This window comes from Nannospalax galili, unplaced genomic scaffold (assembly GCF_000622305.1).
Source record: "Nannospalax galili isolate Female #2095 unplaced genomic scaffold, S.galili_v1.0 scaffold144, whole genome shotgun sequence".
In the NCBI taxonomy this organism is placed as follows: domain Eukaryota; kingdom Metazoa; phylum Chordata; class Mammalia; order Rodentia; family Spalacidae; genus Nannospalax; species Nannospalax galili.
In genome coordinates, this window is record NW_008353267.1 from 2,945,853 (window position 1) to 2,960,533 (window position 14,681).

Genomic DNA, 14,681 nt, shown 5'->3' on the forward strand with positions numbered 1-14,681 from the left:
TCTGGAGTCCACAGGAGGGCAGAAGTGACTACTTGCCATTCCGGTCCAGAGCCTGTCTTTCTACCTGTCAGCCAAGATGTTCTATGGCTGTCCTCATGCATGCATGGGGGGTGAGGGTGGGTGATTCTCTTTACAAATACTGTAAGTATGCCTAACTTTGCCTCTAATTGAAAATAGTGATTGCTTAAATTTATTTTCTGCTGTAAACTTGCTGTTATTTGTTCAGTTTTATGTCATATAAGATATTGCCCCAAGTCTTTAGAATTTCTCAACCTTTAATCATGTTAGTTCCTAACTGCCAGATAGTAGATTATAATATAGGATCACTAAATGCTATTACCTTGCACTATGTGCCATGAGCCTGAACACTACTTGAGGGCTTAGTTTTCTTGCAACAACTAGTGTCCATAACTCATCACATGATCCATGCCTTCTTCAAAGCAATACTATTGATGTTCTTTTCTTCCAGGCCAGTTTTCTGATGTAATCTAATCACGAGCTTTTTATCAGCTGATCAGCTTCCCTTTCAGATTCATGATTTTTGATTCATTAGCACCTTCACTGAAATTATTGGTAAAAATAAATAGTATCCAGCACTTGGATTTGTAAATTATTTAGTTTTGTTACTGTTTTAGCAGTAGGATTAAAATGACTGGGCAAACTTATTAAAAGAGAAGTCAAGGGGCTGGAGAGATGGCTCAGCGGGTAAGACCACTGGCTGCTCTTGCAAGGGACCAGAGTTCGAATCCCAGCACCCACATGGTGGCTAACAACTGTCTGCAAGACATGGGTCTACTTATATACATGCAGGCAATACACTCATACATATAAAATAAAAATAATAAGGAAAACATTGAAAGAGAAGGCAAAAATTCGAACGTAAGAACAATTCCTACATTATAACCCCATTTTCTCCTGAATCACACATAAGCCTCAAGTAGAAAGAGACTGGGGGTGTGGAGAAGAGTGTGGGTCTTACCAGATGAACTCCCGGCAGTGAGAGCAGTAGGTGGGCTGCCTCAGGTATGTGGCCATAAACTTGTGCCCATTGACCTGGTGGACTCGCCTTCGCATAGCTCTTTGGCGCTTCCTGGTAAAATGCTTGAAGATGCGGTCTCTCTGGAGGGTGGCTGCACATTCAAAGAAAAGAAAAGAGAAAACTGTGGGCTGCAGATATGGCTCAGTCAATAAACTGCTTGTCATAGAAGCATGAGGACCTGAGTTCAGATTCTCAGCACCCATTTAAAAAGCCAGGCATGGTAGTACAAGGCTGTAATCCCAGCTCTGGGGCTCTCAGGAGAGTGGAGACGAGAAGATCCCAGGGGCTAACCAGCCTAGCCAATCCATGAGCTCCAGGTTCAGTGCTCTTAAAAAATCAGGTGGAGAGTGATAGAGGAAGACACTCAATGTCAACCTCTGGCCTCCACATGCATAGGCACACACACAGTGTCATGTACATATACCCACAATACCACACGTGAGGAAAGAAATCTAGGGACTGGAGTGATGGCTCAGCAGTTAAGAGCACTGACTGCTCTTGCAGAGGACCTGGTTCAATTCCTGCACCCACATGACAGCTAACAACCATCTGTAAATCCAGTTCCAGAGGATCTGATGCCCTCTTCTGATCTCCATGGGCATTGCATGACACAGGTGCACTCACACACATGCCAGCAATACACTGATACATGATAAAAAGAAAGAAAATATGATAAATTTGACTATACTTAGTATATGAGAAATTCAGATAGTTCAAATACTCTCTAAATTATTTTTAATTTCTTTAATATTGAAAAAGCCTTGGAAAGTATGCTTTACTAATGACCTTAGGATTGTTTGTTTGTTTTTGTAGTCATGGGAATTGAATCTTAGGCCTCAAACATACACCATACCACTAAGCTACATACCCAGTCCTTTTTCTATGTTTTTATTTTGAAACGTGCTCATCCTGTAGTCTGACGGATCTTGAACTCCTGATGCTCCTGCCTCAGCCTCCTTAGTAGTTGGGATTACAGGCCTATACTAACAGGCTTGTCAGGACTCTTACTTTTTTTTATGGACATGAGCATTATGTCTGCATGTACGCAAGTGCATCTGTGTCATGCAATTCCCACGGAGGTTAGAAGAGGACATCAGATGCCCTAGAATAGTTCCATGTGGGTACTGGGATCTGAATCCAGGTCCTCTGCAAGAGCATCCAGTGCTCTTAACTACTGAGCCATCTCGCCAGCCCCGGGACTTTAACTTTTTAAGGTTACATTTATGTGAACCCCTGAGATCCTACTGTCTGGTTGAAACTGGCTATCTTGGGCTAATCCTCCAGCATAGACAAGAGTTTCCCAGGGGTCCTATGCATGGTCTCCTAGCTGCTCTATAGATGCCTGGCACATCAGGTGCAGCTATGGGCTATAAGTGCTGGCTAAGGAAACAGTTTCTCCTTCACTTCTGGTGTCCTCACCAACTAGATGAAGGAACTTCCCAAATGCAGTCAGCATAGAACTACCTGTTAACCAAGACAAGGCAGCAAGTAAGGGGTGGGTTCAAAGTTTTCTAATCCCACATTTTAAAATAGTGACACCTCAGATAAGACCCCGGCATGGATCGGGGAGGCAGGCAGAAATTTCCACTCATAACCAAGGAGCTGCTGGGAGAGAAGAGTCAGTTCTCTTTAAGGATGTGGTCCCTGTTAGGTCAACAATGCTCCAGGGCTGGTACCACTCTCAAGAGTATTTGGGCAACATAATTTGGACTTGATGGGGTCAGGGGAAAGGCACATAAAGGTGGCTGGGTAGGGAGGTATAAAGCCCTCAAAGAACTTATTTTGAAGATTGAAAAAAATAGTGGCTCCTAATCTGAAGACCTTGAGAACCATACTCCATCTAAAGATAAAACTAGGTCTTCCATATCATTATGCTAGGCTTTTCCCAATGCACACAAAGGCTTGGGATGAATAAAATAAACCTTACTTCCTCCATGATGTTCTTAAATAAGTCACTAGTGCAAAGGAAATTTAAGGAACTAAGTGAGAATAATTTGCTAATAAATTTAAAATCCTAGAGGAAAGAGAAGATTGACAGATAATAACTTGTACAACTTTATGGGGTATAAGCACAATGCTTCAACATATTTATTTATTCACTGTGAACTGATTGACATAGGAGACATAGATTATCGCTCATCTCAAACATTTATCACTTCCCTGTAAAGAAAACATTCAAACCCCTTTCTTGCAGCTATATTGAATTATATGATACAATATCATTAACTATAACCACCCTCAGCACAATGAAACACCAGGACCCTTTCTTCCTATCTGGTTGTGACTTTGTACTCAATTTCTAGAATAATCTCAAATATATGTTAGGGAGGAATTGTAAAAAAAAACAAGACAGCACAGAAAAATATTTTACGTCGTGGATGGCATAGGGGTTAACAAACTTCTAATGCCTTAAAAGGTTCACAGATTCACAGCTTAGAAATGTAAAGTTCTGATCTCCAAAACACACAAAGCAAAAAAATGATAGTAACAACTTAGGGAGAAAAAAGGAAAAAGTTTCAAAAACTGTATCTATTTCAGGCATATTTTTTGGAGACTAATTTGATTATATCTGACAAAGTTTTAAATGTGTATTTCTTCCCATTCAGCAAATAATTTTGTTTTTTATAAAAATATCATTAACCAAGAATGTATCTGCTATCTAGATATCAGTCACTGCATTATTTTGCCAGTAAAAAGTAGGGTCAGCTGGGTGCAATGGCACACCTATTAGTACCAGGTACCCAGGAGACTGAGGCAAGAGGATTGCTTGAGCCCACAGATTTGAGGCCCACCTGGGTAACAGAGCTGTAGGAATGAATTTTACAATATGGACATAATCTGAACTAAAGACTTCTTAAACTCACATTCAAAAAGTTACTGTTTATAATGTAAACAAGTTCACTGAGCCATGTGTCTTTCTGGTGACCTGAGCATGGGAACTTAATCCCTCAGAAAGCCTCCTTGCCCTCCACCAAGATAGTGAATGAATGTGTGTAAGTAGGCTTTGTATATCAAAACTCTGAAAACAGTGTGTTTCTCATTGAAACAATGAGAAAATTGAGCGAGCATGTGTGATATTCTAGGCCTACAGCTCAAATGGCAAGATTCTCTTATAAGTCTGGGTCCTGACTTCTACTTCCCCAACTCATGCTGATTGAAATACTGCTTCAATAAAAGAATGAGCACCCTGATGTGAGAGCACAGTTCCATAAGACATCTGAAAGGTTCTCAACAGATCAGGTCCAATCTTGGCCTTATGAATGCTAAGAATAATCAGGCTGTTTCTTTTTTAAGCATTACCATAATGTGGCTTAGAAATGCCACATAGACTGAGACCCTGAATAAAAAAAAATTTTTAAATGGAAAATAAATTTAAAAGACATGAAAGAAAAAGGGAGACTATTAGACCACTAGAAGATGATTCTAGGTAACAGGTGGGATCAATACAATCAAAGTTCCTGGTATACATGTATGAAAATGGCATATTGAAACTCATTAATAATAATTTTGTACAGTTAATATACACCAATAAAAGATATGGAGGAAAGTGGAGTCCACATTAGAAATCCCAAGGAATAACATGCAAAAATACCCAAAATGAATTTGGCTAAGGAGCCCGTGAATTCAGACAGTTAAAATTGTACTTGGTTCTCCCTGTGGCTGAGATGTGCAATGTCTGGCCTGCCACCTAATTACTTTCTCTGTCAGGTTTTCTATCTGTCTCAAGAAGATAAAATAACACCCACATCCTGAGCCCTGTGAGAATAGAGTCATATCAACATTCCTGGCAGGTTCCTACACTTTGGACAAGGGTTGCATAAGGACAAGAAATCACTGTTCTGCCCTGGAATGGCAGACTCTTCCTCCAGGACACTACCAAAAGTCACTTAATAACCCCAAAGTGAACAGGTTCTAAGGGTCCCTGGTCAGCGGTGATAACGTGAGGCTGAAGGGATCAGCCCATATCTAGCCCATGTGATCACCAGCCTGAGACCCAGCTCAGTACTGGCCAAAGCAGGATGTGTATTGAATTACTAAACACTTATCATACCTACATGCAAATTAAATTTTCCCTAGGAGTCTAATTACCAAGAACTTACTCGTTTAATCCTTTAATACTATAAAGATTGGCTAAAAGGTCAGCTCACTTGCATTTTTAATATTTTATGAATTAAATCCTTTCTGTTTCCTCAACAGCTATTACCATACTAGTAACATGAACGATGAATTTTCCAGATGATTTTTTTCTAAGCAGGAATACTTAGACGAATCTACTCCTCTACACTACTCCTGTCTTGATACATTTACTCCTGCCTTTGGCCCTTTCCAGAAGACTGTTTTCTAACTAGACTTATCTTAATCCTACCTGCCTCAGAGCCTGAATGGCCTCCTTCAAATCTTCAGGCAAGTGAAATGCCTATCACTATTCCCACAGTAGCCTGGGAGTATATCCCAATCTTCCCCTTCCAGTCAACCCTGTGGGCCAGCTTTCCTTTGCCTGTGTTCCAGGTGCCTCTCATACACCTATCCATGGACAGGGACTCCAACTCAGTTCAACCCTTCTCTCTGCATTCTTTTCCACATGAACCTTTTTGTTTCAAAGCAAATGCACCCACACAGACAAACGCAGATACACACAGGCACAGACACACAAACACACACACAGACACACACAGACATACACACATCCATTCCATTTGCACACATCTGGGAATCTGCAAGACATATGGTCACCTAATCTGTCTGGCATCTGCATGGTTTCCAGTGGCGTTCAGTGTCACCGTCCTCTTGGTTCATCTACAGACTTGTACCCCCCCTTCATAACCTGAGTAGAGGGAACTTCATCATTTGCACCAGCCTCCTGTTTACTCAAGACCAAGTTTAAAAGGCTATAAAAAAACTACTTAATCCTGTTGTGTCTTACACCAATCTGGGCTCTGAGACATCTTTCAAATCACATTTCAGTTAGACACGTCAGGCAACCCTAACATGCTTTGCAGCCAAAACTTGCATCACAACTTCTGCTTGGCTCCCAAGGTGCCCAGGGCCTCTTAAATAAATAGGAAGCTGCCTCTGAGCCCCAGTAGGGAAGTTCACATTTCAGTCTCCAGAGGTCAGCAGCCTTGCAGCCCAGATGGGTCTGTCTCTCTGGGAGTTCTAGGAGCCGACTATGACAAGCTATCACAAAGGCAGGGTACAGGGCAAGCATGCCAGTATAATGAAGATGAACCATTCTTGATGAACATTCAGTGCCACAAACCTGTTAACCCACACACTTGTTTTGAGAACTGTACAATGTTCTCGTGACTAGGAGTCACCACCCAAGGCTGGGGTAAGGTTGCACAAAGAGTCGTGCTGCACTGAAACTTGTGTTGGTCACATGAGTCTTTGCAGAGGCAAGATGGGTCTCTGAAATCTCTTTAAATTTGCTTTAATTTTACCTCAAAAAGGGCAAATTCTTTACCCTTAGTCTTTTGTTTCACCTATCTGGATTTAAGATTTTGTTTGAAAATACTTTGAGAGCATTCTGGTATGACAGAGCAAGAGTAAATAAGTTTCTAACTTTCAAATGATGGTAAGCAAGTTAGACCAAAGAGAAAATTTATGGCACGGCATAACTTTTCAGAAATACATAAAGAAAACAACTGTGATTCATTCTAAAATATAACATAGATTTAAAAAAAATTTTCAGAAAAGCATAAAGAAAACAACTGTGATTCAGTCTAAAATATAATTTAGTTCTGAGAAGCTGACTTTGCCTAACAGCAAGGGTCCTGTGGTTGGGCACAGTCTGTGGCTTGTCTTTAAGGGGCCAGGCTGAGGAGAACAAATGATCCTTCTACACAGGGGCAATGAGGGTCTGAGATCTGGAGCCTGGGACAAACTGTGCGCCTCACACTTACAAGCTGGTCATCGTGAACAAGTGGTTGACCCTCTTTCACACTTCAGTTTCCTCATCTACAGAGCAGAAAGGACAGCAGTGTGAACTGCACAGGGCCATTTTGAGGACTCAGTGTATGTCACAATTGAAAAAGCAGCTGGTAAGCAGTAACCATTATATTATAACTGCTGTGAAAACCCTTACTTCACATTGGCAGAGAGTTCCAGGAAGAGAAAGGAGTTTTAAGTCATTTTTTCCCTTTGTCTGGAAGAATGCTACCCAGGAAATGAACACCTGGAGAAGTTAAACGACATGTCCCAGATTCATCTACCTGGCCTGACTCTCCCCCCTTGTTTATAACCCCAGGGTTCTGTGGGTTACCCAACTCAGCACTGTGCTGTTTACTCATAGGGAGTCTCCTGGTACCCCTGGAAAGTAATACATTTTCTGGAAAATCAGAGACAACAGGAAGGTTAAGTGGGGTCAAGCAGCCAATGATGTAAGTGAAGAGGCAGACCCTGTTTACTACTGTGGAACTACAATCCCATGCTTTTTTTTTTCCTTCTTCCTGAGATAGTTGTTTTATCATTTGTAGCACATGGAAGGAAATGAGTATGAGAAAAACAAGCAAGGAAACCTTAGAGTTAACCAAGTTACTAGTCAAGAAAGAACCAGAAAACAGCATGCTCATTTATGCCTCCAAAATACATCTCTGTAAGGTAGTGACACCACATAGCAAAAGAATTCCCCTTAGTGCTAGCAAACACACAGAATAAGCCACTGCCTGATCCCAGAGCTGTTTACATAAAAAATGATGCCTAAAAATGTAAGTATGGGTGATTTCTGATGGAGACAATAATGATACAAACAGAGCACTAGACATACACAACACACACTTGAGTCTTTACAACACGTACACACCACCCATGGATGGGAGCCTTTGCCAGGTCATGAGTAAAGAAGGAATCATGGGAGATGCCTATCTAGTCCTCTGATGAGCTACATAAAAGGGCTGTGGCTAGCAGTTGCTTGGAGGAGAGGAAGGAGAGCTTGCTGAATGAAGACAGTGCCCAGGTTCCAGAGATGTGTGCCAGCGCCCAAGGTGGCACCAAGGTTTGTGCATTTAGAAATGGCAGCAAAGCCCCCCAAGGGGCCTGAGTAGCACAAAATCTTCTGGGTTTTCAGTTGTATGACTCATAGCAATTTCCAAATAGAACAAGCAGCAATTAGACTCCTGGTATCTGAAGCCCAGGCTCTATGGGAGCTGTATCCAGGTTTCTTAAGGATCTGGCTCCTCTGAGGAAGTTTGGCCCACCCAAAGGCCTCTCATTCTGAGAGCCTCACAGGGCAACTACCAGTGCGAAGGGAGGAGAAGGCAACTGATGATGAGACTGGCTCTCTTGAGTCAAACTCCTGGGTCCCACAGAATGTGGAAGCTGAGCCAGCTCTGTCACACCAGCCTCTTCTGCCAGCAGGAAGTTGGTCAGAACAGAACTAAGATGTGCCCCTTTGAAATGGCTCTCAAGTTCCATGAAGAGCTGTGGGGGAACCTCCACCAGCACTGTGAAGACAGCCATGGCCTCCCCCTTCTTCTCGTTACCTTTCCTTCTTCACCTTGGGGATCTAATCAAGGTCCAAAGTACAAACTCTCGCCTCCTCAGGATTCAAGAAAGAAGCTCCACTCCAGCCGGCACCCAGTTTCTCTCATTCTCCTCCATTGGTTCTTCTCTTCCACTCAGTCTTCTAACACATGCCTGTGCCAAGGCTCTGCACACTGTCCTTCAGAGTGTTCTGGATGCCCATTCATCACACAACTCATATGTTCTCCAGTCTCAGACTTCTAACAATTGCTGTATACCAACCATTCCCAAATACACAACTTTAGCTTTGGTCTCTAGCCACTAAACAGATTTCTAAGCAGTGTCTCAGCATCTCTGCAATATATCCCCAAATTGCCTAAAACCTGACATTTGTTGGGCTGAAACTTCTTCCTCTCAGCACTGGTTCTCCTCAGTATCACTGGTACACTACCCCCAGAGTCACCCAAAGATCCTGAGCAATGTCTTCAGAGTTTCGTTCTCTTTCTGTTTGCTCGTCCTGGTCCTAGCCTGTCAGCATGTCATCATATAGATTCCTCTAACTAAGCACAGAGTTTGAGACAAGGACTGAAACACAAGTTCATCAGCCCTATGTATACCTGTGGGTTCCAGACCCATGAATTCAAATAACCTCAGAAGAAGGATGTCTTCAAATGCAGCTCTCCTGAACAAGCATAGATTCTCTCTCATCATTCCCTATGCAGTACATCATATATACCTACTTACATCATATTCCCTACTTACATCATATTTGTATTGTATGGGTGCTATGAGTAATCTAGAGATGATATAAAATATACAGGATATGCAAATATTGTGACATTTTATATAAAGGGACTTAGTTGACCCATGGATTTTGGTATTAGGACCAATCCCCTACAACTATCAAGAAACAACAGTAGATCACTTGGGAAAGCGTTTCCAAAACAGTAGACTACAGCAGGAAGAGAGGGAAGGAAGGAAAGGAAGTCTGCAAAAAAACACATGACTGAACAGACTTCCATTATAAGCAACTGAGGCTCAATGCTCTGGGGGGAATCTCTTGACCCTGATCAAGAGATGAAGAAATTAGGTTTTCGCTCTCCAGCTGCCACCTGCCATTGGATGTTTTGGGGGAAGGAGCTCATTAATTTGCAAGCATTTCCAACACACACATTTCTTATGTTTCTTAAAGTTCTTTGTAGGAAGGAGTTTAAGCAGAACATTTTGCAATAATAATCTTCAATTATCATGATGCCTATTCCTTTCTGCACAAATAATTTAACCACATAAATTCTCTTCTGTCTTTTATTAGCATTGGATCACTGTTAGGTTTCAGGATGATGAGGGAAAGTTCTGTTCCATCAACTTTGGAATGGACTATTTCAGCAGCATCCCATCACTGTTCTCCGTGTTATTCTAGCTGAAAAAATATCTCAAAATAGTACAGAACTGTCACCTCAGGCCTGAAGTTAAATTATATATCTTGATTTTATATGCTTATAATGTAAGCATTTTCCAATTACCTGGACAGTTTTCTTGTCTTTCATTACAAAATGCCACCGAGAGAAAATGTCTTCCTGACAACATTTTAAATGGACTATAAAGAGTCAGCGCACCCTGGTTTTGATTGTTAGAACAGAATCAATACGCAAGATCACTGTTTTTACTCTTTTGTTGCTGTTTTTGTATGGAAAGATAATGCATGATCACTATGGGAAATGCAAATGACACAGAAAACTGTAAGAGGTGACTTTTAAAAAGTCACCTTAGGGCTGGAGAGCTGGCACAGCATTAAAGGCCCAGGCTCGCAATCAGAAAGTAACCCTAAACCTTACTATACAAATCATCGCTGAACAGCTTGGACATATGACACAGAGACAGTCTTAAATTAATGGTGTCATACCCTATGAGCATCTTTGGCCAACTACTTTTTTTACCCCAAACATCTCTCCACGTCTTTTTAAAAAATGACTTTCTGTTCTTATAACTAAAATTAATATTAAAGTCAACATTCAATTATGATCTCTTATACAATGAACATACATCACAACTCTAAAGTAATCCAATAGTGTGAGCTGACCCCATCCCCAGGAAAGCTGGGCCTCTCTGCTGGAAGTCCACTTTTTCACTTTTACTTGAAGCTTAGGAACTGTTCATTCCACCCCCACCTCAGGCTCTGAACCCAGGTTGGTCTTCCTTCCTCACACACAAAAAAGGTTCTTATACAAACAACCTGTCCAACCAAAATCTTTTCCAGATAAACATGTGTTTCCTGCTGAGAATTAAAAGAATCCTGCCCCCATTAGTTTGGTTTATTCTATTTCCCTCTCAATCCCCACCCCATTTTCCACTAGTAGTGTTTTAAGGTCGCTTCTAAGCTCTCAAATTCTGGGTAGATGATTTAGAAAAGCCTTACTGGATAATAGGCAGGAGGAGGTAGCTGCCTAATAATTTCCTTCTCCAGCCCCATCCCTGGAATGAGAACAATGCCACCTCCCCTGTGGTGTGGCTGATTCACCACAGGCTTTAAAACTAAGGCCCTGTTGCTCACTGTAAACAGATTAATTCTCAACTACACAATAAAGGCAGGATACCTTCTTCACACATCAAATTTCCTGCAACGCTTGGGTGAGGGTTTTGAACCTCAGATACTAAAATAAAATAAAATTAAATAAAATTAAAATAAAATAAAATAAAGCAACAACAACAGCAAAGAGAAATCCCCTTTAATCAATGTCGTCTATATTATCTGGTCAGTCCCTCTCAGAAGCTCACAAGTTAAAAGCATACACCTGCCAGATTGGGGGTTTTGTTGATGTTGTTTGACAATTGTAACATGCCTCTAGTCAAACAGGAACAAAACAAAACTTAAAAGAAAAGAAATTAAGTATGTTTGGGTTTTTTTTGTTTGGGTTTGTAGTTTTCTTTAAGGCAGTATAAACAAAAGTTTGACAGGACAGGGTTTGAACTTGTAATGAAAACAGATTTTTAGGTTTGGAATGAATTCCCTCTTAGATGATGCAGTGCTACGGTTAGCCTTCTGCTACCAGAAAGACGGCCTTGCACTGGTCAAGGGCAATGGAACACGTCTTAAAGTCCATTGCAAAGATTCTTTCCATTGTCACACTAACTCAGTTTGCAGCATTGAGTGAGACTTATACTTTCTTAGGAAATTATATGCATGGATGTATACATGTACCAACATACAGATGAATACACATTTAGATAACATTCCAAATAGCTAGACAAGAAGTGGAAAAAAATGCCTTCGTTGTCTATAATATTGTTATTACCAACACAACACTCCATAGCCACAAAAATCTCGATATTTTGGCTCTAATTCAGAGGTTCATTATGATCTTGTAAACACACAGTCTAAATGAGCAACAGGCCAACAAAATGTAAGGATTCTTACTGTAACAAATCTAGATCTGATATCATCATTCAGTTCAATTCACAGATTACTTCAGGAGGTAACAGTGCCCCACTGAGGCAAGTCACAGACCATCTTTGGCTAGGAACTCAGTTTCAATACAGGCTCTAGGAGGGCTCCCCTCCTTTCTTTGCTATCCCATAAGCTCTAGATTATGTGCAAGAAGGTAGGTACACAACAGTGAACAGGTCACAGTAATGCTGTCAACAACTGAAAGGTTGACTAGCTTGTGGGAATGAGGGCAAAGCAAAGATGCTTCAGAACTCTGAGATGGTTTACCACCAAATACCTTCAGTAAGTAAACTTGAAGAGTGTGCTTTAAATGGGGAGAAATAATCCCCAAAGGTCATTGCCACTCAAAAAACTGTTGAGGTAAAAATTATAAATATGTCAGTAGATGTAAAGAATGATAGAATAAGTCGGTGATAATATAGCAATAATGTCTAATGGGGTTTCAAAAGAGAACGCCTTCTACTACGCTCAGAGGCAATGAAGAACTTTTAGATCTAAAACACCAAACAGTTGCACATGATCCAGGAGAGAAGTGACTGAAATCAGAAGCACTCTAAGATCATTATATTGCTCAAAGCAAGGTAAAGTAGCAGTTACCTTTGGACTTTATTACACACATATTAAGATTCCAAGCATAGCCACTTAAGTTTCTAATAAACCAGTAGAAATAGGCAAATGGAATTGGTAAAAATAGCGGTAGGAAGAATCTCAACCCACTTCAAAGAGGGAAATTAACAGATTTCTGTTTATAAGACACAAACCTAAAATCCAGGTAGACAAAAGTAGAGCACAAAGGGGTGGTAGAGAATGCAAGAAACTACTAAAGAAATGCAGAGTGGCTGCCTGAATGCCAGAGATACTACCAGAAACAAACAGATGTGCGCACATAATGAAGAGAGGTTTGTTTCACCGGGAGACTCTAACAGTACCATATTCATATTTGTTTCATAGCAGTTTTAAACTAATGAACATTTACTTACCACGTAAATACTGTTCTGTGCTGAGCTGAAAGGTGTAACAAAATCACTTCCTGTCTCAAAGCCCCATTCTTGACCACTCAGGAAAATATTCCCAACATCAAACTCAAATACATTCTCTATTCTTTGATTCTATCAGTTTTTCCAAAGCATGCCACGGTTTACATTTCCCGATTCAAGGAGGTTTGCTTTCATTTCTCCTAGGTAAGCACCTAAGAACTGTCAGCTCACAGGGTAGATCTGTGCTTACTTCTGAAACAAACCACCAGGTCATGTTTCCATAATTATTCGACCATTTTGCAATATCGCCAATAATATGAAAAATCCCAGCACTTCCCAGTCTCATTGAGATTTAGTGTTGTGAGTCTCTTTCATTGTATTCACTCTAGCATTGTCTTACTGTGTAATTAATCTGTACTTTCCTAATTCCTAAACATGCTCCCACGTGCTTAGCAGTTATTTATGTTTTTTCATTAGAGAAAAATGTCCATTCAATCTTTTTTTCTTAAAAAAAAACCTGAGTTGTGTTTCTTTCATTTGAACTATAACTCTCTTGCACAACTTTTTCCTTTTTAGAATCTAGCAAAAAATTTTTTCCTATTGGGAGTGGAAACGTACCACAGTGGCTCCCTGGAATTCAACTGAGACCTCTCTTCCCAAGACACACAGACAGAAGGTAAAGAAGGTAACAGAAAGACAAGAGACTGGAGACTGTGTCTACTTTTTATACATGCATGGAAGGGAGGAAATAAAATCTATACTTGTGTTTTAAAATTCCAGGTATATAGGATTGTTTTGGCCAAAAGACATTGAAAATCACACTTCTGACAAGGTTTTATAAAACTTCTAGCTAAATAAGCTAATACAGCTAAATTTTAATATTTCAAAGTTTAAAAAAAAATAATCTGAGTGACAATGATTCTTCCACTCCACTTACAATTCCTAGCACACATGTTCTGCCTTTTTTTTTTTTTTCCCTGTCCTCTTTAGGATGAATCTTGTTAACATCATTGTCAAGTTCTTAATTAACTGAAACATCAGATTTTAGCAACTGCCACTGTAGCCAGTGGGCTATAGTGGAGTCCAGGGGACACCCATTCCAGGGTTCCCTGAGGCTCTGGAAGCAGTTCCATGGGTGTGACTGTTTGCCTTTGTTTGGAAGGAGGCACTGAGCTATTGTACAGATGACTTAAAAAAATACTCAAATCCATCTTTGATGACAAAGATCAAAAACAACAGAGGAATGCATGCCCTGAGTGTCAAGCACTTTTAAACACTTGTCATTTTCCCTGTGAGAAACAGAGTTGACTCATTCCTACAGGTTTCTCTAGGAGCTGTCATTCAAAGCTTACAGATTGGCTCCTTAATGTAAACACAGGCATCTGATGAAAGAGACATAAAAATCACGGTGTCCTTCCTGGCCTTCCAGTTTACCTTTTCTCAGTTTCATATTTGTATTGTGTTTCCTTTTAATCCCCAGATGGACTGGAAACTTATGTAAAACTGTAGGAGTCCCTAAAATAATAGTAATAGGAAGAAGAAGGAGGAGGAGGAGGAAGAGGAGGAGGAGGAGAAAAATTACTTCTGGAGTTGTAGAAAAACCATTTGGCAATTTCTCTCCCTTCTCCTTCATACATATTAATTGAACATGTTAATAGGTTTTACTCTGACATTGGCAATGATTTTTTTGAGGTAGGTGTGAACATTTACAGTTGCAAATAATAAAATCTGTCACTAAAGCAGTGTTAGAGAAGGCAAC

General features: G+C 40.5%; 1 protein-coding gene across 1 annotated transcript in view; it reads right to left on the bottom strand.

Annotated features, from left to right (window-relative positions):
- Window positions 1-14,681, bottom strand: part of Prkch (protein kinase C eta) — a 231,036-nt gene that overhangs the window by 112,403 nt on the left and 103,952 nt on the right. Inside the window, exon 3 of the mRNA XM_008850507.3 lies at window positions 980-1,130. Coding sequence (XP_008848729.1) covers window positions 980-1,130 — 151 coding nt within the window. The remainder of the gene's footprint in view (window positions 1-979; window positions 1,131-14,681) is intronic.